The sequence below is a fragment of the Mustelus asterias genome, chromosome 4 (genome assembly GCF_964213995.1).
Source record: "Mustelus asterias chromosome 4, sMusAst1.hap1.1, whole genome shotgun sequence".
Lineage (NCBI taxonomy): Eukaryota > Metazoa > Chordata > Chondrichthyes > Carcharhiniformes > Triakidae > Mustelus > Mustelus asterias.
In genome coordinates this window covers 148849573-148873200 of record NC_135804.1, presented here as the reverse complement: position 1 = coordinate 148873200, position 23628 = coordinate 148849573, and the positions used below count along the sequence as shown (strand labels likewise).

General features: G+C 45.0%; 1 protein-coding gene across 1 annotated transcript in view; it reads left to right on the top strand.

Moving 5' to 3' along the window:
- LOC144493069 (calpain-5-like) overlaps nt 1–23628 on the top strand; it is a 179071-nt gene that overhangs the window by 124841 nt on the left and 30602 nt on the right. Inside the window, exons 6-9 of the mRNA XM_078211940.1 lie at nt 12424–12599; nt 13424–13501; nt 15884–16079; nt 20550–20672. Coding sequence (XP_078068066.1) covers nt 12424–12599; nt 13424–13501; nt 15884–16079; nt 20550–20672 — 573 coding nt within the window. The remainder of the gene's footprint in view (nt 1–12423; nt 12600–13423; nt 13502–15883; nt 16080–20549; nt 20673–23628) is intronic.

Sequence of the window (23628 nt, the reverse complement as noted above, 5' to 3'; positions counted from 1 at the left end):
TCAGAGTGAACATTCCAAAAAATTCAATGGCAGAACCATGGACAGATCTGAATACTGAAAAGAGGATGGAGTTGCACTGTGGTTTGGAACACCACCTTCTCAGCTCTAAAACATGGGTTCTAATCTGTTCCAGACCATTGTGATGAATGTATCCCTTATTTACTGGACATATCAATGAAATTAGTTAGCTTCCTGTGGATATCAGTCAATAGCATCGATACTAAAACTATCAGTGCCAGTCAGAAAGATCATTGGGACGATAGTGGGGATAACAGAAACCTCAAACTGGGGCAAACTCTTCTGAGTTTGGATCAAGGTGCATGGTTGAGGAGGGCCAGAGGGAACTTTAACTAACGTATGACCCATGCCAAGTACGACTAAGGGGGAGAAATCTATTTATGTCGTGCGACACGAAATTTCTTCGATATCGATGGCGAGCAGTGGCAGCAGGCAAACTGATTTCTCCCCCACGGAGTATTAAAAATAAAGCACAGAGAGAGATTGATTGTGTGTCTAGCCTATGCTATTTGCTGTCAATACATGCCAAAGGTCAGAAAGAATGCATTTAAACTGCAAGCAAAGTTCTGAAATCAAAAGTCACAAAGACCAATCAAAAAGCCTCTGCTGGTTAAAATTGAAATGTTTTGAGATTTGAGCTGACAACCTGCGTACACACAACAAATTCAGGATAAGTTTACAAGTGCTCACATATTCCAAAGACAGGAGAAATTTTGCTTGTGTAGCATTACTTCGAGCACTGCCTGCCCCTGAGGAATCAATGTAAGTTGGTGTTGTGCCACGAGATACTCACCCCCTTAGTATTCCGAGCCTCACTGCTCTCATCAATCTGATCAGAAAGTTCTCCTCCTCAAATGAAATATTAATTGATGTGTTTTATTATTTTATGGCTCAACTTAATATCTTACATATAAATACTGTAATTTTAAAAAATGGATAGACAGGATTTACTACTCAACAAGTTCACATGATAATAAACAAGCAGATACTTGGCACAGAAGTCACAAACTATCTAGCCAAACATAACTTTATAATACTATAAAGGAATGTAACATGTTGGCAGGGAGCACTGAGACAGAAAAGCAACAACTGTGAGTATTTTTTTCCTCATGTATGTAAATTAATGGATTTTTGGGTTTATGGTCTAATAATAAAGGTAAACAGCCCACCCAACAAGAAAGGGCCACTTGCTCATTCCCCCTGAAGTTAAAAAGTAACCTTTTTAGGCATGTGCCACAAAATAGATAATTGAGGAAAATACACCAACCTGTCTGACCCAAAAATAATTTGGAAACCAATTAACAAAGATGAAAACGTTCTGAAAATAGCGACCAAAAATTCAACAGTTTCCTGTAGCTCTTTGCAAATGTCAGCAGGTTTGAATGCTACCATACTTTACATTGATGGCAATGGCACACAAGTTTGGTTCCTCCTTCATCCATCGGTTGGAGTTGCTGATTTCAGTCAGGTTGTTGTGAGAAGCTGGCAGCCAAGGGCCTTTACTGCAGGTGAACAAAGAAGGGCTGGGCATTGGTGGAAGTACAGAGCTTCATCACTGCGTTCTAGTCACAAAGCTCCTGATGTCCACAGTTTTGCCCCTTAGCCACAAAAAAAGCTTAGCCTGAGAAATGAGAATGGTTCATACCCTCACCCTTAGGGGAGATGGTGGCGTAGCGATGCTATCTCTGGACCAGTATTCCAGAGACCCATGATATTGCTCCGGGAAGGTGGGTTCAAATCCCACCATGGCAGTTGGTTGAATTTGAATTCAGTTAATAAATCTGGAATATAAAGTTAGTCTCAGCAGTGGTGGCCAAGGAACTATCATCAATTGTCATAAAACCTATCTGGTTCATTCATGTCTTTTCGGGAAGGATATCTGCCATCCTCACCTGGCCTACATGTGACATCAGACTCACAGCAATGTGGTTAACTCTTAACTGCCTTCTGAAATGGCCGAACAAACCACTCAGTTCAAGTTAGGTATGGGCAACAAATGTTGGCCTCGCCGCTGATGTACACATCCCATGAAAGAATTTTTAAAATCTTTAGAAAGTTAAATTGAGCAATGAAAGACAGCTAAAATAAACAAAGTAATTCATATTTCTGCTGCTGAACCCATCAGCAAAGAAAAGAAAGATTGAAACAAAAACAGAAAATGCTGGAAAATCTCAGCAGCTCTGACATCACCTTTGGAGAGAGAATAGAGCCAATGGCTGGAATTCTCCTATTCGGCCCGCCACTGGAACTTTAGCGGGTGGGTTGCGGAGAATGTGAAAAGCCATTGATGGCCAGGCGGGAATTTCTGGCTTTTAGCCCAGTGCAGCTGGAGAATTGTATCCTATATTTTGAGTCTTGGGTCTGGATGATCCACTCTTGAAACATTGGCTCTCTTCACTCTCCACAGATACTGTCAGGCCTGCTGAGATTTTCCAGCATTTTCTCTTTTTGTTTCAGATTCCAGCATCCGGAATATTTTGCTTTTATTTAAATAAGGATTGAAGTTGGTTTGTGATGTGCTGACTTCATACTTGTGGGAATATAATTGAGAAATCACCAGTCTGGAGAAAATTAAATTGCATCATTCCCTTATTACAGTCACAAGGATTTTCTTAGCTAACTGCAGTCATGATCCCAGTCTAACCCAATAAAAGTAAAAAATTAAAGTAAAGTTTATTTATTAGTCACAAGTAGGTTTACATTCACACTGAAGTTACTGTGAAAATCTCATAGTTGCCACACTCCAGCGCCTGTTTGGGTACACTGAGGGATAATTTAGCATGGCTGATGCATCTAACCAGCACGTCTTTCAGACTGTGGGAGGAAACCGGAGCACCCGGAGGAAACCCACGCAGACCCAAGGAGGAGAAGGTGCAGACTCCACACAGTGACCCAAACCGGAAATCGAACTCGGGCCCCTGGCGCTGTGAGGCAGAATTGCTAACCACTGTGCCACAGTGCTGCCTTATAGTAAATACCTTGCAAGAGTTTATTCAGATTTCTGAAAATCTACCTAATGTTGAAGGGAGGAGCTGAGTCATACTTAAACAATAGCACCTGGGGCCAGGTTTTCAGATGGATTGCTTGAGTCAGGAAATTTCATGATTTGGCATACCCGCAACAGGAAAAAAGGCCATGATTGGCACAATCTTCATTCCTGGGTGGAGTGGACATGGGATGGAGTCAGGTCAGCCACCCCCAGGCACAGGTTGGAGGGAGCCGGAGGGACTGACTAAAGACGAGATGGACTGTTTAAAAGGTTCACTCTGGTTCTCTGTGACATCAGTCCAGCTGGTTTGTTAAAAATTAGGCCCTCCAACCCTGACCTTTCCATATCCTCACCCCCTACCCACTTCTCATGATCCATCCATGTCAACCCATGCCAACCCATGCCTCTTACCCACCCCCAATGATCCTTCATACATACACTCCATGCCAATCGATGGCCCTCCCCTCATTCCCATGGGTCTTATGCCAATGTAGTGCTAACTCAAGACCCCACCCATCCTTATGGCTTCTTATATCCTCTACACCAACTTAATGCCAACTCAAACCAACCCATGCCTCCACTCACCATCCTTTGCCCTTACACCCTCCAAAACACCCGGTATTTACCATAGAAAGATCTCAGGAGCAATGGTGAAATGAAATAAAATAAAGTTTCGAGTATTTATGACAGAGTTCACAATATGTCAAAACCCACTCTCATTCAAAATAGTGCATGCATTGTATTTAAATCCCCCAACGTATTTAATCAATTATTACAACCAACATATAAATACATAACTCCACATCAAAGGCAGATACTTCTTCAATACGCTCTTTGAGCTGTCTATCAAACTGGGAACTTACAACCAAACCCATTCCCCCCACCCCGACCTCTCCCCAACTGTGATTGTGGAAAACAGACAAAAAGTAGCAACGCCCTAATGATAGCACCCAGGATTAGGTCAACAAATATCTGCTGAAACTGCTAAAACAGATCTTTTTTTACTCACAGATGCAGGCAGGCAGTTTTTTTTTCAAATGTTAATGGGTGTGGGATTTAAATAACTCAGCAGCTAAACATACCCTATCTATCCTTCAGGAGCAAGTACATTTCCACCAAAGCCATGGAACACATATAGAGGTGTATAAGATTTTGATGGGTATAGATAGAGTGATTGCAAGCAGGCTTTTTCCGCTGAGGCTAGGGGAGAAAAAAACCAGAGGGCATGGGTTAAGGGTGAAAGGAGAAAAGTTTAAAGGGAATATTAGGGGGAGCTTCTTCACGCAGAGAGTGGTGGGAGTGTGGAATGAGCTGCCGGATAAAGTGGTAAATGCTTTTAACTTTTAACATTTAAGAAAAACTTGGATGGGTTCATGGATGAGAGGGGTGTGGAGGGATATGGTCCAAGTGCAGGTCAGTGGGACTAGGCAAAAAATGGTTCGGCACAGACAAGAAGGGCCAAAAGGCCTGTTTCTGAGTTGTAATTTTCTATGGTTCTATATTGCAGGTTAGGGCCATTCCTGGAGCAAAAACTGGGTCTATTTGTCTTTTCCATCAGGTTTAAATGGCTCAGGCGATTTGTTGCTGATGCCTGTGTGCTTCTTGCCTTGATCTCTTTCCCCGAGTGAGATCCGTCAGAAATTGGGCAGGACGTCTGGATCCGAGTCACGTTTGCCATTTTTAAAGGTCTGCGGAGTCTCTGCCACTCTGCAAAAATATGATCTGGTTGTGCAATGACTGACATTTATTTTTAAACTTAGCAGGTTTATCTAAATGCATGACTCTGCTGAGTATAGGGAGGTGGAAATGGTTCAGACCTTTGGGCTCGTTGGAGCTTCAGTTTTGCCAAAGTGCAGAAGCATTCAGGAGACATCTCAAAGGATATCTCATTGCCCCAAAACTGGAAAACCCCACCGAGGTAAATGGGCCTTTGCGTGATCCGCCCCTGCCCCCCCGTCCGCTACGATATAGAAACATAGAAAAACTACAGCACAAAACAGGCCCTTCGGCCCCACAAGTTGTGCTGAACATATCCCTAACTTTTAGGCCGACCTATAACCCTCCATTCTATTAAGTCCCATATACTCATCCAGGAGTTTCTTAAAAGACCCTATTGAGTTTGCCTCCACCACCACTGACGGCAGCTGATTCCACTCGCCCACCACCCTCTGTGTGAAAAACTTCCCCCCAACATTTCCCCTGTAGCTACTCCCCAGCACCTTAAACCTGTGTCCTCTCGTAACAGCCATTTCCACCCTGGGAAAAAGCCTCTGAGAGTCCACCCGATCTATGCCTCTCAACATCTTATACACCTCTATTAGGTCTCCTCTCACCCTACGTCTCTCCAAGGAGAAAAGACTGAGCTCCCTCAGCGTATCCTCATAAGGCATGCCACTCAATCCAGGCAACATCCTTGTAAATCGCCTCTGCACCCTTTCAATCTTTTCCACATCCTTCCTGTAACGAGGCGACCAGAACTGAGCACCGTACTCCAAATGGGGTCTGACGAGGGTCTTACATAGCTACATCATTATCCCCAGACTCCTAAACTCAATCCCTCGATTGATAAAGGCCAGCACACCATACGCCTTCTTAACCACTTCCTCCACCTGCGGGGCCGATTTTAGAGTCCTATGGACCCAGACCTCAAGGTCCTTCTGATCCTCTACAGTACTAAGAGTCTTTCCCTTTATATTGTACTCCTTCATCCCATTTGACCTGCCAAAATGGACCACTACGCATTTATCTGGGTTGAAGTCCATCTGCCACTTCTCCGCCCAGTCTTGCATCCTATCTATGTCCCTCTGTAACTTCTGACATCCCTCCAGACTATCCACAACCCCACCAACCTTCATGTCATCGGCAAACTTACCAACCCATCCCTCCACTTCCTCATCCAGGTCATTTATGAAAATGACAAACAGCAAGGGTCCCAGAACAGATCCCTGGGGCACACCACTGGTGACCGATCTCCATTTAGAAAAAGACCCATCTATACACACTCTCTGCCTCCTTTGGGCAAGCCAGTTCTGGATCCACAGGGCAGCAGCACCTTGGATCCCATGCCCTCTCACTTTTTCTAGAAGCCTTGCATGGGGGACCTTATCGAACGCCTTGCTAAAATCCATGTAAACCACGTCTACCGCTTTCCCTTCGTCAATGTGTTTAGTCACATTTTCGAAGAATTCCACCAGGCTCGTAAGGCACGATCTGCCTTTGACAAAGCCATGCTGAGTATTCTTGAGCATACTAAACCTCTCTAAATGCTCATAAATCTTGTCCCTCAGGATCTTCTCCATCAGCTTACCAACCACTGGGGTTAGACTCACCGGTCGGTAATTTCCTGGGCTGTCCCTATTCCCCTTCTTGAAAATAGGAACCACATCCGCAATCCTCCAATCCTCCGGCACCTCTCCCGTCTCCATCAACGATGCAAAGATCATCGCCAGAGGCTCTGCAATCTCTTCCCTCGTCTCCCACAGTAACCTGGGGTACATCCCATCCGGACCCGGCGACTTATCTATCTTGATTCCATTCAAAGATTCCAGCGCAACCTCTTTGTTAAAGTCCACATACTCAATCTTTTCAGTCCACCGCAAGCCCGCAGTACATTCACCCAGATCCTTCTCCTCTGTGAAAACCGAGGCAAAATACTCATTAAGCACCTCTGTCATTTCTACTGGTTCCGTACAGATTTTCCCGCCTTCACCTTTTATAGGCCCTATTCCTTCACGTCTCATCCTTTTACTCTTCACATATTTATAAAACACCTTAGGGTTTTCCTTAATCCTACCTGCCAAGGCCTTCTCGTGACCCCTTTTGGCTCTCCTAATTTCCTTCTTTAGTCCCTTCCTACAAGCCGTATACTCATCTAAAAAGGTTCAGAGAGCTTGGTGAAGATTATCTTCACCAAGCTCTCTGAACCTTTTTTACGCTTTCCTTTTCTTCTCCATTAGGTCCTGCACAGCTTTCATGCACCACGGTTCCTTTAACCTACCAACTCCTCCCTGTCTGCTCGGAACGTTGTCCTGTAGAACTCTAGACAGACATTCCTTGAAAAACTGCCACCTCTCTTCAGTACATTTCCCCGAGAATACCTCCTTCCAATTTACTCCTCTAATTTGCTGCCTTATGTCTTCATATTTCCTCTTACTCCATATAAACGCTTTCCTAGCTTGCCTGATCCCCTCTTTTTCCAATGCAAGCATAAAGGAGATAGAGTTATGATCGCTATCCCCAAGATGCTCTCCCACTGAGAGATCTGACACCTGTCCAGGTTCATTGGTCAGTATCAGATCAAGTACAGCCTCTCCTCTTGTAGGCTTGTCCACATGCTGTGTCAGGAAACCCTCCTGAACACACCTAACGATCTCCTCCCCATCCAATCTCCTTACCCTAGGGATATTCCAATCTACGTTTGGGAAATTATATGTGTATGTAAATATGTGTATGTAAATATTACCATTATAATAATTTGCTTATTGAAGTTTCAGACAAGGTGTGATTTGATGATGCTCTGTCACTATTTTGTGATGAGACAAAGTTCCAGTGTGGGCACAGGATAGATTAAACAGCTAGAGCAATGTTCTGAAAGTCATTTTCTTTGATGGAAGAACCATAACCATAACCATGGCTGATCTCATCTTGGCCTCAGTTCCGCTTACCTGCCCGTTCAATTAACGATAGAGGGTTGGCAGCAGGAGAAATACTTAATACAATTAATGTTACCAGAGAGGCAGTGCTGGGTAGACTAATGGGACTGAAGGTGGATAAGTCCCCGGGTCCGGATGGAATGCATCCCAGGGTATTGAAAGAAATGTCAGAGGTAATAGTGGATGCGTTAGTGATTATTTATCAAAACCCGTTGCATTCTGGGGTAGTGCCGGTTGATTGGAAAACGGCTAATGTTACGCCGCTGTTTAAAAAAGGAAGGAGACAAAAGGCGGGTAACTATAGGCCGGTCAGCTTAACGTCTGTAGTAGGGAAAATGCTGGAATCCATTATTAAAGAGGAGATAGCAGGGCATCTGGATAGAAATGGTTCGATCAATCAGACGCAGCATGGATTCATGAGGGGAAAGTCGTGCTTGACGAACATGTTGGATTTTTATGAAGATGTGACGAGGGCGGTTGATGGAGGAGAACCGGTGGATGCGGTGTTTTTGGATTTCCAAAAGGCGTTTGATAAGGTGCCCCATAAAAGGCTACTGAAGAAGATTAGGGCACACGGAGTTGGGGGTAGTGTGTTAAAGTGGATTGGGGACTGGCTATCCGACAGGAAGCAAAGAGTCGGAATAAATGGGTGTTTTTCCGGTTGGCGGAAGGTAACTAGTGGCGTGCCGCAGGGATCGGTACTCGGGCCGCAACTATTTACCATTTATATAGATGATCTGGAGGAAGGGACGGAGTGTAGGGTAACGAAGTTTGCAGACGACACAAAGATAAGTGGAAAAGTGAATCGTGTGGAGGACGGAGAAGATCTGCAGAGAGATTTGGACAGGCTGAGTGAGTGGGCGAGGATATGGCAAATGGAGTACAACGTTGAGAAATGCGAGGTTATACACTTTGGAGGAAATAATAACAAATGGGATTACTATCTCAATGGAAACAAATTAAAACATGCTACCGTGCAAAGGGACCTGGGGGTCCTTGTGCATGAGACGCAAAAGCCCAGTCTGCAGGTACAACAGGTGATCAAGAAGGCAAATGGGATGTTGGCCTATATTGCGAAGGGGATAGAATATAAAAGCAGGGATGTCTTGATGCACCTGTACAGGGCATTGGTGAGGCCGCAGCTGGAATACTGTGTGCAGTATTGGTCCCCTTATATGAGGAAGGATATATTGGCATTGGAGGGAGTGCAGAGAAGGTTCACCAGGTTGATACCGGAGATGAGGGGTTTGGATTATGAGGAGAGGCTGAGGAGATTGGGTTTGTACTCGTTGGAGTTTAGAAGGATGAGGGGGGATCTTATGGAGACTTATAAGATAATGCGGGGGCTGGATAGGGTGGAGGCGGAGAGATTCTTTCCACTTAGTAAGGAAGTTAAAACTAGAGGACACAGCCTCAAAATAAAGGGGGGTCGGTTTAAGACAGAGTTGAGGAGGAACTTCTTCTCCCAGAGGGTGGTGAATCTCTGGAATTCTCTGCCCACTGAGGTGGTGGAGGCTACCTCGCTGAATATGTTTAAAGCGCGGATGGATGGATTCCTGATCGGTAAGGGTATTAAGGGTTATGGGGATCAGGCGGGTAAGTGGTACTGATCCACGTCAGATCAGCCATGATCTTATTGAATGGCGGGGCAGGCTCGAGGGGCTAGATGGCCTACTCCTGCTCCTATTTCTTATGTTCTTATGTTCTTATGTTCACCATATGCCTTCAAACTCTTAGGGGGCAATCTTATCTTTTCATCCCACCGGGATAGGGGCGAGCCAGTAAGATCACAAGAGAGGCGAAAAATTAGGTTCACACCTGATTTCTCGCCTCTTGAAATTTTACCGGCACCGGATATCTGGCAAGACAAGCTTCAATATATCAGATCTCAATATTTAAATTATTTTGTAAGCAATTCTATGGACTCTGCAATCGGCAATGGTGGGGAGGGCATTGCACATTCTGCAACCGGCAATCTGCCGGTCCACAGAAACATAGAAACATAGGAGATAGGAGCAGGAAGAGACCATTTGGCCTTTCGAGCCTGCTCTGTCATTTTTTACGATCATGGCTGATCGTCTAATTCAATAGCCTAATCCTGCTTTTTCCCCATAACCTTTGTTCCCATTCCCCCAAGTGCTACATCCAGCTGCCTCTTGAATACACTCAATGTTTTGACATCAACTACTTCCTGTGGTAATGAATTCCACAGGCTCACCACTCTCTGGGTGAAGAAATGTCTCCTCACCTCCATCCTAAATGGTCTACCCCGAATCCTCAGGCTGTGCCCCTGGTTCTGGACTCCCCCCACCATCGGGAACATCCTCTCTGCATCTACCCTGTTTCGCCCTGCTAGAATTTTCTAAGTCTCTATGAGATATCCCCTCATTCATTTGAACTCCAGTGAAAACAATCCTAACCTAGTCAATCTCTCCTAATGCAGCAGTCCCGCCGTCCCCGGAATCAGCCTGGGGGGTAAACCATCGCTGCACTCCCTCGAGAGCAAAAAAATCCTTCCTCAGAAAAGGAGACCAAAACTGCACAAAATATTCTTGGTGCGGCCTCAACAATGCCTTGTACAACACATCCCTGCTCCTGTACTCAAAACCTCTCGCTATGAAGGCCAACATGCCATTTGCCTTCTTTACCGCCTGCTGCACCTGCATGCTTATCTTCAGTGACTGGTGCACAAGGACACCCAGGTCCCGCTGCACACTCGCCACTCCCAATCTACAGCCATTCAGGCAGTAATCTGCCTTCTTGTTTTTGTTTCCAAAGTGAATAACCTCACATTTATCCAAATTAGACTGCATCTGCCATTGATTTGCCCACTCACCCAACCTGTCCAGATCACGCTGGAGGATCTCTGCACCCTCATCACAGTTCACCATCCCACCCAACTTGGTATCATCAGCAAACCTTGAGATGTTACATTTTGTTCTTTCATCCAAATCATTAATATATATATGCAGGGGTTGAGATTGTCTGGCCTGTGCGCGGTGGAGGGGGGCGATCGGCCAACCCATGCTGAGGAAGGGGAGGGAGCTCTCAACCGACTCGTGTGGTGGGTGGTTGGCCCATGCAGTGAGGGGAATCGGCCGTGGAGACCAGTGCTAGCTGGGGAGAGACAGTGACAGATCTCTCTGTTCTGTGCTATTCTGTGCTATTTCATAGAACAGAGAGACCTGAACATGCGCAATGGTGCCCTCTGTTGTGATCTACGGCTTTTGGCGCGCTCCGTCCCCCTGCTGGTGGGAAATAGATCTTGCTTAATTTTTTTGCTGCGAGTGCAGTAAGATTGGATTTTTAACTCGCCCAAAAGAATGGTCGCGATTCTTTCCTGTTTTCACGTTCATTCGGCACTTAGAAATTTTTTGGTAAGATCGCCAGCTCCAAAACTTTTCAAACCCGTAATAATCCTAAACTTGTTCCCCCAGATCAAAATTTGAAAGTAAACTGAAGAGAGTAACTGACCTATCTAGGAGACAAAATACAGACAAGACTCAAAAAACACAATTCCCTTTTCTAAACACTTTTTATTTGTTTATTTTAAATTAAAAATATTATGTGCTATGACTCCAAGCTCCCATTACTAATTTTGAAGGTGAGCATGCCATTTTTAGGAGAGAGAGGGAAAACAGGGAATCTGGTAAGTAGACTGGTTAACCTGACAGCGATGGTGGGGAAAATGCTGGAGTTGATTATTAAGGATGCAATAACTGAGCATTTGGAAAGCAGTGACAGGATCGGTCCAAGTCTGCATGGATTTCCAAATTTGCAGACAACACTAAGCTGGGTGGCAGTGTGTGCTGTGAGGAGGATGCCAAGAGGCTGAAGGGTGACTTGGACAGGCTGGCTGAGTGGGCAAATACTTGGCAAATACAATATAATGTGGGTAACTGTGAGGTTATCCACCTCAGTGGCAAAAACAGGAAGGAAGATTATTATCTGAATAGTGGCAGTTTAGGAAAAGGGGAAGTGCAACGTGACCTGGGTGTCATGATGGGACAATCGCTGAAGGTTGGCATGCAGGTACAGCAGGTGGTGAGGAAAGCTAATGGCATGCTGCCCTTCATAACAAGAGGATTTGAGTATAGGAATAGAGATGTTTTGTTGCAGTTATACAAGGCCTTGATGGGGCCGCATCTTGAGTATTGTGTGCAGTTTTGGTCTTAGGGCAAGGACATTCTTTTTATTGAAGGAGTCCAGCGAAGGTTCACCAGACTGATTTCTGGAATGGCAGGACTGACGTATGAAGAGAGACTGGATCAACTGGGCGTGTTAGAATTTAGAAGAATGGGAGGGGATCTCGTAGAAACATATAAAATCCTGATGCAGGACGAATGTTCCCAATGTTGGGGAAATGTAGAACGAGGGGTCACAGTCAAGAATAAGGGGTAAAGCATTCAGGACTGAGATGAGGAAGAACTTCTTCACTCAGAGAGTTGTGAACCTGTGGAATTCTCTACCACAGAAAGCTGTTGGGGCCAGTTTGTTAGATATGTTCAAGAGGGAGCTGGACGTGGCCCTTGTGGCTAAAGGGATCAAGGGACATAGAGAGAAAGTGGGAGTGGGATACTGGAAGTGCATGATCAACCATGATCATATTGAATGGTGATGCTGGCTCGAAGGGACGAATGGCCTACTCCTGTATCTATTTTCTATCAAAAGGTTGTTATTTGACTGCCGAAGATCCGCAGTTTTCCAACAAATCAGGTTGTAAAAGCCTGATAATCGAGACTAAGTCCTATTGTATTTCTACAGTTAAAACCTGGCGGCAAAATGGAACCCAGCATGTTGAAGGGACTGAAGGCTGACCATTCATATTCCGTGACAAAAGTGCAGAAAGTCCGACTGGGTAACACTGCAGAAAAACTGTTTATGATACAAATGAGGAACCCGTGGGGAAGAGATGAGTGGTTGGGCCCATGGAGTGATAAGTAAGTAATAAGTGATGCAGGTCCATGAATGAAATGTAAGAGTTGAAGTAGAGAAGTTGATGAGAAAAATGTATGTAGCTTATTGAGTATTTTTTGGATTAATTTTCTCTTCTTCATATTGATGTGCAGAAAGTTAATGAACTGCTTTGAAAGCAAACCCGCCCAGGTGCTTAACTCGAACAAGATCACTTCAAGTTATGGACAGTAAAACCAAAATATGCTGAGAGATCAAGTGTGAAGAAAAAAGCCTTTTGCTTGTCTTTATAAAATTGAAATAACAAAATACAATGGCCGGAATCTTATCACCGTTCACGCCAGCGGGATTTTCCCATCCAGCTACAGTGAACGGAGATTTGGCTGGTTGCCAAATTCTCTGACCTCGCTGCAGTGGGAGTGTGGCGTGGACGGCTGGTAAGATCACGCCCAATGGAAATCATGTTACTGGAAATCTGTGGCTTTATTGACAGGCTAAGACATCAAAACTGTCAACTACACCATCCTCCTTGTATGTTTCTCTTCCATAATCCACCTCTTTCATGTTTCCATTCCTGTTGGTTGCATTTTAGACACTCTGCCATTGATTGGTTTCTCCTCCCGTGTCTGTTTCGTCACCTCTGGTATATGTATGCCAGAGTGCTGCACATTTTTCCCCACCTTCTTCTTCATTTAAGTGCTGGCCATTGGTGACACACGCACACACGTTGGGTTAACTCCCATCTTTATTCTGGTAACGGATCAAGCCATGAAAAACTGTAAAGAGTAGCACTGATAGAAAATGTGTTGCAACTGGAATTCCTAGGCACTTAATTTTCTGATTTTTCTAGTTCAAAGGAGTGGCAGAAGATCAGCAAAAAGGAGCGTAAAATCAATGGCATTGAAGTTCGGAATGATGGAGAATTCTGGTGAGCCAATTCACTGTTTAAACGTTGGCCCTGAGATCCATAAACCTTACAAATCCAGATTATAAAAAAGATTTTTTTACTCAAATATTTTTGTGCGTCGATTCTTTGTAATATCATTTTTAGAGTCATGACCCTTTAAGAAGCTCAACATGCAGATGAACCAGATACCTGGATCTCACAATGTGACCAAGGGCCATGGCCTCTCGCTACACTGTCATCCTGTAGCCAACATGACGATTGCTTGACAGTTTGCATTGATTTAGCTGTAAATAAACCCCTCCAGAGATCCTGAAGTAAACTGTATCCACATATCCCATCTAAATTACACATAGATAGCACAAGGATATCACTACAATTTGAGTACTTCAAATGCAAAACAGATTTGTAGACTCTTGCTAAGTGAGTCTGGGAATGACGATACCTGTGTCACTTCTAATCTTTATCATCATTCATAGAGGAAAATCTGAGATTTTATCAATCTGGGTTTTATTTGAACATCATAACCAGAGGAAAGTGAAGTGTGAACAAACATAGAACAAGAAAGGTACCTGATCTTTTCACAGACTGTACAGTTTGTCTGGACTCTATCCTGTCACTGTTGTGTATGTGGAGTCTGTCTCTTAAGACAGTATGGCAGAACTGAGTCACCTGACTTGAGGGACCAATGGAAACTGAGATTGAGTGGTCGCACCAGAGGGTGGAGTCCTCTCCAAGGCTGAATGATCTAGAGGACATGTTGTAGGCATGTAAGGACTGGAGCTCTCCTCCAGGACAGCCTAGAGCTGCCAAACCCCCTGTACCAGGTCTCTCTTATCAATAAATACCTTTCAGAACGACACCATAAGAGCCACAATATAAGTCACCGAGATCAGGGAACACCGTGACACACTGTGAGGATCACAGATGTGGCAAGTAGGAACTTCACACTGGCACATTGAGGGCACCCTTTGAGACTGTGCCTAAGATACGTTGTTGGACAAATCTCAAGGGAGTTTTACTCTATAATAGTTAGCTCTTCTACACTGGGTGATAATTGTCAAAAATGATCCACCCCTGATATTTCTCAACTTGATGAAAATAAAACTCTTCCCCAATTTTGAGGACATTGATTTTCCAACATCAATTTTCACATTTTGAACGTAAATCAAATGAAGTGCTGAAAAGGTATTGGCGCCCTTGGAACAGTATTTTTTATGCAGAGGGTGGTGGGCGCCTGGAACTCGCTGCCAGGGAGGTAGTGGAAGCAGATACGATAGTGACACTTAAGGGCCGTCTTGACAAATACATGAATAGGATGGGAATAGAAGGATATGGTCCCCGGAAGGGTAGGGGGTTTTAGTTCACACAAGCAGCATGGCCGGTGCAGGCTTGGAGGACTGAAGGGCCAGTTCCTGTGCTGTAATTTTCTTTGTTATTTGTCCTGAGTATTCCAGTAAGGCCCAGCAGCTTTTATTTGATTTAGTGAGACATTTTCCCAATTCTTTTCAAGCTTGATGATGTCCTGGACCATGAGTTTTGGCCCTTCACGAAGTTTACAAAAAGTTGCTTTCCAGTAATATGATACCAGTGTGTTTATTTCACATCTTGAATCCTTCATAACTGATCTTTTACTTCTTCTCATGCATTCCCAATTGATACCAGCAGTGCTGTTGGCCGTTTAAAAGGCTAACTTAGCCAACTTAAGAAAACTCTACTGTCTGCTGTGATAGACATCCTTCTTAAAGAAGCGCTACAGTATAAGACGGGCCAATTATTTACAGTACTGTGTGCAATTCTGGTCACCCTATTATAGAAAGGATATTATTAAACTAGAAAGAGTGCAGAAAAGATTTACTAGGATGCTACCGCGACTTGATAGATTGAGTTATAAGGAGAGGCTGGATAGACTGGGACTTTTTTCTCTGGAACGTAGAAGGCTGAGGGGTGATTTTATAGAGGTCTATAAAATAATGAGGGGCACAGATCAGCTAGATAGTCAATATCTTTTCCCAAAGGTAGGGGAGTCTAAAACTAGAGGGCATAGGTTTAAAGTGAGAGGGGAGAGATACAAAAGTGTTCAGAGGGGCAATTTTTTCACACTGTGGGTGGTGAGTGTCTGGAACAAGCTGCCAGAGGTAGTAGTAGAGGCAGGTACAATTTTGTCTTTTAAAAAGCATTTAGATAGTTACATGGGTACGATGGGTATAGAGGGATATGGGCCAAATGCGGGCAATTGGGATTAGCTTACGGGTTTTAAAAACAAAGGGCGGCATGGACAAGTTGGGCAGAAGGGCCTGTTTCCATGCTGTAAACCTCTATGACTCTATGACTTTGTATCTATTCTATGTTTGCTATCTGGTTCGTACGTCCCTTATAGGCCTGTCTTTCTGGATTTTATCAAAGGATGGCATTTGAAGACTGGTATAAATACATCACCAATGTGATCGTTTGTCGACTGATAAACACATCTTACCTGAGTATTCGCAAGACCTGGGACGAGGTGATCCTGCGAGGGGCTTGGAGCAGGCACGAAGACCCACTACTGGACCGTGCAGGTGGCTGCACGAACTTCCAGGACACATTCCTGCAAAATCCTCAGGTGAGGGTACTCCAAGAGCCTTGCTTGTCAATTCAGGAAGATGGATAATAGGAATCTCACGAACCTGGTGGTGTTTTTTGAAGAAGTGACCAAAATGGTTGACGAAGGAAGGGCCGTGGATGTTGTCTATATGGACTTTAGTAAAGCGTTTGACAAAGTCCCTCATGGTAGGCTAGTGAAAAAGGTTGGATCCCATGGGATAAAGGGGGAGGTGGCTAGATGGGTGGAGAACTGGCTTGGTCATAGAAGACAGAGGGTGGTAGTGGAAGGGTCTTTTTCCGGCTGGAGGCCTGTGACTAGTGGTGTTCCGCAGGGCTCTGTATTGGGACCTCTGCTGTTTGTGATTTATATAAATGATCTGGAAGAAGGAGTAACTGGGGTGATCAGTAAGTTTGCGGACGACACAAAACTGGCAGGACTTGCAGATAGTGAGGAACATTGTCAGAGGCTACAGAAGGATATAGATAGGCTGGAAATTTGGGCAAGGAAATGGCAGATGGAGTTCAATCCTGATAAATGCGAAGTGATGCATTTTGGTGGGAATAATGTAGGGAGGAGCTACACGATAAATGGAAGAACCATAAAGGGTGTAGAGACGCAGAGGGACCTGGGTGTGCAAGTCCACAGATCTTTGAAGGTGACGTCACAGGTGGAGAAGGTGGTGAAGAAGGCATATGGCATGCTTGCCTTTATAGGACGGGGCATAGAGTATAAAAGTTGGGGTCTGATGTTGCAGATGTATAGAACGTTGGTTCGGCCGCATTTGGAATACTGCGTCCAGTTCTGGTCGCCACACTACCAGAAGGACGTGGAGGCTTTGGAGAGAGTACAGAGGAGGTTTACCAGGATGTTGCCTGGTATGGAGGGGCTTGGTTATGAGGAGAGATTGGGGAAACTGGGGTTGTTCTCCTTGGAAAGACGGAGGATGAGGGGAGACTTAATAGAGGTGTATAAAATTATGAAAGGCATAGATAGGGTGAACGGTGGGAAGCTTTTCCCCGGGTCGGTGGTGACGTTCACGAGGGGTCATAGGTTCAAGGTGAAGGGGGGGAGGTTTAACACAGATATCAGAAGGACATATTTCACACAGAGGGTCGTGGGGGCCTGGAATGTGTTGCCGGGCAAGGTGGTGGAGGCGGACACACTGGGAACGTTTAAGACTTATCTAGACAGCTATATGAACGGAGTGGGAATGGAGGGATACAAAAGAGTGGTCTAGTTTGGACCAGGGAGCGGCGCGGGCTAATTGTTCCTGGTTTCTCGTTTCAAGGCTTCATTCTATGATCATCTTGCTGGTGCCAGTACAGAGTGAGACTGCGGATAGTTGGGAACCTGTCTCGGGGGCAGGGAATTCATATGGTGTTCGTGGAAGTGGAAATGACTAGGGTTGGGAAGCATTTTCCGATCGGGGCCATTGTGATCTCCTGGACTCGTTTCGATCGCCTCAGGGGGTCGGAGAGGAATTTCCCAGATTTTTTTTTCCCCATATTGGCCCTGGGGTTTTTCACTCTGGGTTTTCGCCTCTCCCTGGAGATCACATGGTCTGGAATGGGGGGGTGGGGGTAAGTTAATAGGTTGTAATGAACAAAGCATCGTAGCTGTGAGGGACAGCTCGGTGGATAGGATATTGGTATGTAGATAGGCTGGAAAATTGGGCGGGGATCCTGGATTCAGGATTCAATCCTGGACCGGGGAGCGGCGCGGGCTTGGAGGGCCGAAGGGCCTGTTCCTGTGCTGTATTGTTCTTTGTTTGTTCTTTGAATATTTTCCACTGGTAGAACGGAGTCACTCTTGTGCGTAGACTGCCTGTGGAACAGTGTCATAAAAGCTCCTGGATGATGTTACGTTAAACACTGCTTTTCTTTTCCCTTGCATGGGTTCAAATGAGCTCAGACTGGTAGAATAAAAGTCACCTCTATCTTTATCTTCCTAAATGAAATAATTTGAAAAGTCTAAAGTTAGATATCAAGGAGGCAGAAGCACAAACTGACCTTGATTTGGAATTAATTGTCACTAAATTGGCAATCCCATTCAGGAACGGACTTGAGCGGGAGATAGGACATAGGTGAAATAGGGGTTGCTCTCCTGACATTTGTTGAAAGACTTTTACCTTAGGTTTGACTGCACTATCCTTGGACAGTAGCTCTTGATTCAGACATTGGGCACCTGAAAAACTGCATCAGTTTTAAATGTTATCTGATTCCTAGATGAAACGATCAAATTGAATTTATTACAAGGTATAATTTAATTTGTAGAATCATAGAATGATTGGAGCACAGAAGGATGCCTTTCAGTTGGTAATGCTGGTTTTCTGTGAGAGCTAATCCTGCTCACCCATTTTCCCCAAAGCCCTGCAGACCTTTTCTCTTCAGATAATTACCCCATTCTCTTTTGAAAGCTACAGTCGCCTTAACCACACCCTCTGGAGGTGCATTTTAAATCCTAAACATTCGCTGCATTCAAATGTTTTTCCTCTTGTTGCAGTTGCTTCTTTCATCAATCATCTTACATTAGCATCCTCTGGTTATCGATCCTTCCACCAGTGGGAACAGTTTCTCTTTGTCTAGTTGGTCCAGAGCCCCCATGATTCTGAACACCTCTCAATCTCTGAAGAGAATAGTCCTCGCTTCGCCAATCTATTCTCCTATAATTCCTGGAACCATTCTAGTAAATCTTTCTGCACCCTCTCCAGTGCCTTCACATCCTTCCTAAAGCATGGAGTCCAAAATTGGAACAATTGGTGGAATTTTCCAAAAATTGCACAGAGTGCTGGATCAGACAAGAAAAGCTGTGTGTGGAACTTGCTAGTTTTACCGCTGTCCTTTCTTGTCTGATTTAACAGCACTCTGTGCAATTTCAAAGTTCTTTCAAGGATTATACAGCCAGCTGGAGGGGAGGGGTCTAAACTTGCCGACAGAGTTGGGATTCCGAGATCAGGGCACCCTTTTTAAAGGGTGCCTCAAACTCAAAGTAAAGTTAAAGGCCCCTTCCCCCATTCATGGGAACACCCATGGGATCCCTAAGAGGCCCCACTCTTGCCCTGCCCCTTGCCGCACCCTGGCCCCGCCTCTGGTTCGACCCCTGAGTATTGCCAATCTGGTACCTGCCCTTGACAGTGCCAGGGTGATGCCCAGCCATGTCCCTCACCAACTGAGGGCTATACTCTCCCCTGTGCCCCAGCATGGTAATGAGGAGTGGTTTCCGTTTTTGGAGATCAGTAGTGATTCCCGCCGGCGAGGCATCATGCCAGCGGGGTGGACCACCTGACATTACCTGTACATACAGTGACAGGCCATTTAATTTAAATGTATTCAATTTATTGAAATCAGTTTCACGCTCTTTCTGGCCGTGAACCGGTTTGCATCATCGGGGATTGCCCGGGAACATTGCGTTCAGAAATCTCGCGGGCACAAATCCTGTAATGGCCACCTTGCGAGAGTTAGCAGCCATAACCGCATTTGCACCCATGGCGAATGGACCTTGAGAATCTCACCAAGTACTCCAATGAAGGTCAAACCAGTGCTTTATGAAGTTTCATCACAACTTCCTTGCTTTTCTATTCTATGCCCCTATTTATAAAGCCCAGTTCATATAAATGGATTGTGAACTCTTTACCTAGTTTTAATTTAGTTCTAGTTTATTAATTCATGTCACAAGTAGGCTTACATTAACACTGCAATGAAGTTACACTCCGGCGCCTGTTCGGGTACACTGAGGGAGAATTTAGCATTGCCAATGCACCTAACCAGCACATCTTTCAGAATGAAACCCACACAGACACGAGGAGAACGTGCAGACTCTGCACAGACAGTGACCCAAGCCGGGAATCAAACTCGGGTCCCTGGCGCTGTGAGGCAGCAGTGCTAACCACTGTGCCACTATGTCAGCCCTCCTTACTTACGCTAACATGTTTTGTACCTCCCGCTCCCTAAAATTGACAGTCGTACCCTGGAGTATTCTACCTAAAACTCGCCACTACCTTTTTTTCTACCTCCTCATGTTAGCATCAATAAGCTTGCTTTCAGCCACCCAGACCTCTTGTTCTGTAATATTTCCCTTAAATCCCTCCACCTCTGTACTGTATGATCACAGTCTGTTCTAAGAAAGGAAAAGAACGTACCTTAACCGAGTGCCTTTCATGATGTTGGAATATTCCAAAGTGCTTCACTGTTCACTTTTTGGTTTAACTCGATACCAAAGACCATTTGCCAGCTCTTACGAGACACTTGTATAGATAAAAGGATATACAAGGCACCATCCTATCGACTTAGGAACGTCAACATGGAATTCTCAAGCAAGAGACCTCAGCATTTCCAGGGACTGTCCATGTGTTGTTCCAGAGCGAGAGAAAGAGACAGTTTCTCTGCCCAGTTGGCCTGTCAATTCCAGAAGAATTCTGTATTTATTCTGAGGTATCATTTATTAAAGGTTTCAACTTTACAAAAAGCTTTTCCTTTCTCTTTGATATAGTATGTGTTTGATGTCACAAAGGAGGAGGACGAGGTGCTTATTTCATTACAGCAGAGAGACAAGCGCATTCACAGGAAAGAAGGCAAAGGAGAGAACCTGGTCATTGGTTTCAGCATCTTCAAGGCAAGAGAAATGTATTAACTTTCTTCACACATTGTGAGAAGTATACAGCCTTTCCAACAAGGAGCAGTTTACTTAGATTTAGTCTGTATAAATAGATAATCTGAAATTGGGTGGTCATAATATTAAAAAATATCCTGTTTTTATTCAAGATTTATTCATTTGTGTTATTGAAACGTGTCAATCATCATTCCCCACTTCGAAATGGCAAGGTCAACATTCCACGTCAATCAGCCCCGTGCGCAAATACCAGTTTTTCAAATATAAACCTAAGCAACATTTGTCAACAGACTGATTGCAAAATACATTACAGTTGATGTGGTTTGCAGGGACTTTAAGAAGGCCTTTGACAAGGTCCCACATGGAAGGCTGGTCCAAAATGTTAAAACCATGGGATCCATGGCAAGTTGGCAAATTGGATCCAAAATTGGCTTGTTGATAGGAGGCAAAAAGTGATGGTGAAGAGCTGCTTTTGTGATTGGAAGCCTGTGACAAGCAGTGTGCCACAGGGATCGGTGCTGGAACCCTTGCTATTTGTTATATACATTAACAACTTGGATGTGCATGTAGAAACTATAATTAATAAGTTTGCAGATGACATCAAAATTAGTGGTGTTGTTGATAGTGAGGAGGATAATCTGAGGCTACAGACTGATATTGATCTGTTTGTAGAGCAGAGCAATGGCAGCTGGAATTCAATCCTGGTAAGTGTGAGGCGATGCATTTTGGGAGGTCTAATAAGGGTAGGATATACACAATGTATGGTAGATCCCGAGAGAATATTGAGAAACAAAGGGACCTTGGTGTACAAGTCCATAGGTCCCTGAAGATGGCAGCACCGATAGATAGAGTGATGAAGAAGACATATGGAATACTTGCCTTCATTAGCCAGGGCTTAGAATATAGGAGCAGGAAGGACTTGGTACAATCATAGAATCATAGAAACCCTACAGTACAGAAAGAGGCCATTCGGCCCATCGAGTCTGCACCGACCACAATCCCACCCAGGCCCTACTCCATATCCCTACATATTTACCCACTAATCCCTCTAACCTACGCATCTCAGGACACTAAGGGCAATATTTTTTTTTAGCATGGCCAATCAACCTAACCCGCACATCTTTAGACAACTTGATAAAATATTGGTTAGGCCACACATGGAATACTGTGTGCAGTTCTGGTCACCACACTATCGGAAGGATGTGATTGCACTGGAGAGAGTGCAGAGGAGATTCACCAAGATGTTGCCTGGGATGGAAAATTTCAAGCTATGAGAAGAGACCGGATAGGCTGGGTTTGTTTGAGAATATGCGAGAACCTCTCCGGCGACGTCGATGGGCAACCTGAAACCCATTGTACAAAGAACCCCCAGTTTTTGTCGCGACACTACGGACTTCCTACAAAAACTCAGCACACATGGAGCAGTTGAACCAGGAGCACTCCTCATCACAATGGATGTCTTGGCACTCTACACCAGCATCCCCCATGATGATGGCATTGCTGCAACTGCCTCAGTACTCAACGCCGACAACTGCCAGTCTCCAGATACAATTTTACAACTCATCCGCTTCATCCTGGACCACAATGCCTTCACCTTCAACAAACAGTTCTTCATCCAGACACATGGAACAGGCATGGGGACCAAATTCGCACCTCAATATGCCAACATCTTTATGCACAGGTTCGAACAAGAACTCTTCACCGCACAGGACCCTCAACCGATGCTATACACTAGATACATCGATGACATTTTCTTCCTTTGGACTCATGGTGAACAATCACTGAAGCAACTATATGATGACATCAACAAGTTCCATCCCACCATCAGACACACCATGGACTACTCTCCGGAATCGGTTGCACTCTTGGACACACGCATCTCCATCAAGGACGGTCACCTCAGCACTTCAATTTACCGCAAGCCCACGGATAACCGGAATAGGAAGACTTACAAGTCACCTTGAGACTATCAAGGTGGCCACAGCCACCTTCTAGTCGCCAATCTCTGGTGGTGGCTGTGCCACAGTGTCACGACAAAAGCTGGGGGTTCTTTGTGCAATGGGTTTCAGGATGCCCTCGACGTAGCCGGAAAGGTTCTCACACAGGCTCCCATTGCCCGATACGATGGGACGGCCGGGTGTGTTTGCCTTGTGTATCTTCGGGAGGCAGTAGAGATCTCCAACGCGGGGAGTACGTGGGATGAGAGCACGGAGAGTGCTCTGCAGGTCCGGATCAAATGTCTTGATCAGTCTGTTGAGTTGACAGGTGTGTTCTTTGGTCGGATCTGCGGGTAACTGTCTGTAGTGTTCCGTGTTGTTCAGTTGTCGGTACACTTCTTTGCAGTAATCTTTGCAGCAAACGCCGCATCCTGGAAACCAAAATAGAATCCATATTCTCAACTTGCGCTCAGGACACAGACCAGCTGCGAAACTCTGCCAAGCAGACGAGACAAAGGAACTGCACCATCTACATGCACACCAAGAACAGGAAACTTGAGAAACTCGGCATCACCACCAGCAGCAACTAAGCCTCCCCTGATACCACTGTGGGAAACAGTACCACTGCAGGGAAGTCCATTGTCAACTTGTCGAACTACACACTTTAACCAGATGAAATCGAAGTTCTCAGCCGAGGGCTCAATTTCTGCCCCACCACCAAAATGGACCCCATCAGTCTCGCAGCAGACACAGAGGAATTCATCAGACAAATGAGGCTGCGGGAGCTCTTCCACAAACCCTAAGAGGCCAACAACGAACACAATGAGACAGCCAATGAACCGGAACAGCCGACAGAGAGATCCACGGTGCAGCAACCGAAGAGGAAAGAGTCGAATTGGACTCCTCCGGAAGGCCGTTGCCCTCGACTTTACATGTGTGCCCAAGCCGTCAGGAGGTGCGTCAATGCCAGATTCATCAGCCGCACTCACAAGACAGCCCCAAACATCACCCAAGCACAACGC